A 3,193-nucleotide genomic window follows, 5' to 3' on the forward strand; every position below is an offset into this window, starting at 1 on the left:
GGGCTGGCGTTCACTATGCTTACAATCAAGGGTCCAACGGCTGCCCGCACCTGGGCGCTGGTCAGGGGTTTGAGCAAGGAGCACTTTTCACGACCGTAAGCAACCGCAACGCGGCGGCAGCGGGCAGGTGATGACGAGGAAACGCGTTTGGCGAGCATGCGAGGGCGCAAGCTTGACTGTTCAAACACATGCTCTTGCTGTTGGCAGGAGCTCAAAGCCCGCACGGACAGGCACGAATTGCCAGGGCGGGCAACACAACGCTGCAGTCTGCACCGGGGGCCAAGTGCTGCGATGCACAGGTAGGGGCGCAGCCCGCAAGCCCCTTGAGTGATCATGTCAGCACGGATGATGGTGCGTGGCTGGTTATTTACAGGTTGACCCCTATGAATGAGGCGATTGGCGGTGGGCACGGTCATTGCTGTAGGGAGGCCCGCGTCAACAACAGCAGCATTACTACAGCTGCAACCTGGCCGAGTCAATCATGTTGGCGTGGATCACATGGGCAGCGCGGTCAAAAATTCGGGTGTCGTATTCTTCAGGTTGCCAGTTCGGCAACTGATACATTGTAAGAAATCATGGTCGAAGAACTGCAGCGAGGCGAGAGCACATTGTTGTAAGGAATCATGTGAGGTGGGCATGGCACTGCAACCAGCGCTTTGATTCATTGAAGCAAGAAGGGCCAGGTTGAAACAACCACTCTTGCAGGTTGTGATGCGGCCTCGTCATTTCACAGAGGAGATGCAAACTGGAGCCGTCGCTCATTGAAAGGTCCGGTCGTCGGGGGGGACGTGGGCACTGTAACAGCCTGCAGGCCGTTTCCCACGCAAGCTCAGAAGATGGACCCATGGCCGCCCTGGTTGGCGGCGGGGCTGCCAGATTTGTCAAAGCTGGGGGCCCCGCTGGTCCCCGGGGCGGCCACGCTGTCATAGTTGCCAAGCATGCCGCGGTACTGGGGAGTGGCATGCACGCCCTTGGAGTTAAAGCTGCCCCAGCTGCTGCCCGCAGGGTTGGTGATGGGGGCGCGGTCGGAGGGGGCAAAGCCGGCCGTGCGGCCGCCCATGGCAATGGTGTTGGCGGCCGCAGAGGCGGCGGCCTGCTCGCCCAGGCGGCGGAAGATCTGGCCACGGCCGCCCTGGTCGGCGGCGGGCCTGCCAGATTTGTGAAAGCTGGGGGCTGCCCTGGCCCCCAGGGCGGCCATGCTGCCATAGTTGATGATCAGGTCGCGGTACGGGCCGGTGGCGAGGGCGCCCATAGAGTTTGTGACGGCATCGGGGGCGGCGGAGCCGGGTGTGCGGCCGCCGACGGCCTCAATTCTTGCGCTGGCGGCGGCGGCGGCAGCGGCCTGCTCGCCCAGGCGGCGGAAGATGGTCCCGGCACCGCCTGTGTTGGTGTAAGCGGGGACCGCGCCGCCGCTGCTGCCAAAGCCGCTGCCACTGCCGCCGGAAGATGCGAGTGAGGGGGGAAACCCGGGCGTGCGGCCGCCGAATGGCCGGCTGCCCAAGAGGTTGGAGACCTGGCCTCGGCTGCCGCGGGTGTTGAGGGCGTTGTCGAAACCGCCAAAGCCAGGCAACAAGTTGCCGAGGCCGCTGCGGCTGCTGCCAAAACCAGTGCTGCTCAAACTGGTGGGGGGGCCCCTGCTAGCAGGGCTGAACCAGCTGCCCCCCAGGATGCCGGGGCTGCCGGTGTCGACGGCCTGGATGCCCAGGGCGCGGCTGCCAGGGTCTGTCAGGCCGCCGGCCTTGAGGGATGCGCCCAGGGCCCCGGGGGCGAGCAGCAGTGCCACTGCAGGTGGTGCGAGGGGGGGCGACAGGTGTTGGTTGCTTATAGAAACCGTGCAGTACAGGGTCGGCTGGCCCTGACGTGCCGTAGTGACCAGCCCTCCGCCAACGAGTGGCTGCTTGCATTCAGCTGCTGCTGCCGCACACACGCACACCATGCCGATCTCAAGCTGCTTGCACCGCCGCCACACTCACCCGCCAGGATCACCCGACACTCGCGAGCCATGTTGCCTGAAGGCCTCAGAGATCACACTCAGTCGAGATTATTCTGACGATGAGGAAGTGCTTCGAAGCCGATCGGACGGTGAATGGGAACGGCGGAATCGAGCTGGAGGTTCAATCAACCTTGCGCCGTGGTGAATGGTGTGATAACAATGGTACCAAGCTGTCGTGTCACCTTTGTCTAGGGATATTTGTCTTTGCTCGATGTCGTTCAAAGGCGCGCTGTGTGGCTGCCCCGCCACTGTCGTCACTGTCCCCTGCCGCTGGGACGCAGCTGGTGGGCCGTCACTGGCGCGACAGGTGACAAACCCATCGCAGCAGGCAGTTGCATTGTAGAGTAGGCACGATACACGCCTGCTGCCCTGCTTCTCCCAGCCTGCCTTCATACACATGCGTCAGTGTTGCAGCGTCTTGGCCGGCGCCAGGGCACTCGACACACACACATGCACCCCTTGACTTTCTTGGGCGCGCCCCACCACCTCCCTCCCTCACTCGACTTGCAGCCGACACCTTGTCAGGCCCTCCGTATACACCAGCAGCAGCCGCATACCTGTCTGCCACTGCGAAACCCCGCAAACCCAGAAACCAAGAGCTACTTTTACATTGGAAAAGCCAAGGGACCGAACCACAACAACTGGCCGCGCCCGCGCCCGGCCGCACGCGCGGGCTGCGGGCCGCGGGCGCGGGAAGCGAGAGCAGCGGCGCGGGCGGCGCTGCTCACGGCGCCGGCGGCATGGGCGACACGGGGGCGCCGACGAAGGAGGCTCCCTCCCGGAAGTAGTTGACACCTACTGCCTTGCGGCCGTCGGGCAGCGGCAGCACGTCCACCTGCGAGACCAACCAAACACGTGTGTGTGTGTGTGGGGGGGGGGGGCGGCGTCGATGATGCTAAAATCAGCCGAGCCCGCCGTCCCCTGAAAATACCTCCCACAACAACGCCGCGCCAGCTCTGCACCGCAGGCTGTTCTCCGAGCAGAGCTACCTGTCGAGTGCGTGTGTGGTGACCCTGCGGGGCGTGCCGCGCAGTGGGTTGCTGCGTGGCCGCCACACCCCCACTCGCCCCTTCCACCCACCTGGATGCGTGCGGCGCCCTTCTGCAGCGCCTTGCCGTCCTCCATCACCTGTGTGTGTGTGTGTGTGTGTGTGTGTGTGTGTGTGTGTGTGTGTGTGTGTGTGTGTGTGTGTGTGCGCGC

The 3,193-nt window shown here is 64.2% G+C and overlaps 2 protein-coding genes across 2 annotated transcripts in view; both read right to left on the reverse strand.

The window, feature by feature from the left end:
* Positions 1-829: 829 nt before the first annotated feature.
* On the reverse strand, positions 830-2,004 carry MNEG_10265 (hypothetical protein; the record flags this gene model as incomplete). The annotated part of the gene is made up of 2 exons (XM_014041263.1): positions 830-1,782; positions 1,974-2,004. The coding sequence occupies 2 exons, from the start codon at positions 2,002-2,004 to the stop codon at positions 830-832; spliced, it is 984 nt and encodes a 327-aa protein (XP_013896717.1).
* Positions 2,005-2,717: 713 nt separating this feature from the next.
* The window catches only part of MNEG_10266 (transcription termination factor), a gene marked incomplete at both ends in the record, with an annotated part of 3,418 nt that continues 2,942 nt past the window's right edge, over positions 2,718-3,193 (reverse strand). Inside the window, 2 exons of the mRNA XM_014041264.1 lie at positions 2,718-2,828; positions 3,074-3,121. Coding sequence (XP_013896718.1) covers positions 2,718-2,828; positions 3,074-3,121 — 159 coding nt within the window. The remainder of the gene's footprint in view (positions 2,829-3,073; positions 3,122-3,193) is intronic.

This window comes from Monoraphidium neglectum (assembly GCF_000611645.1).
Source record: "Monoraphidium neglectum strain SAG 48.87 unplaced genomic scaffold scaffold02247, whole genome shotgun sequence".
Classification (NCBI taxonomy): domain Eukaryota; kingdom Viridiplantae; phylum Chlorophyta; class Chlorophyceae; order Sphaeropleales; family Selenastraceae; genus Monoraphidium; species Monoraphidium neglectum.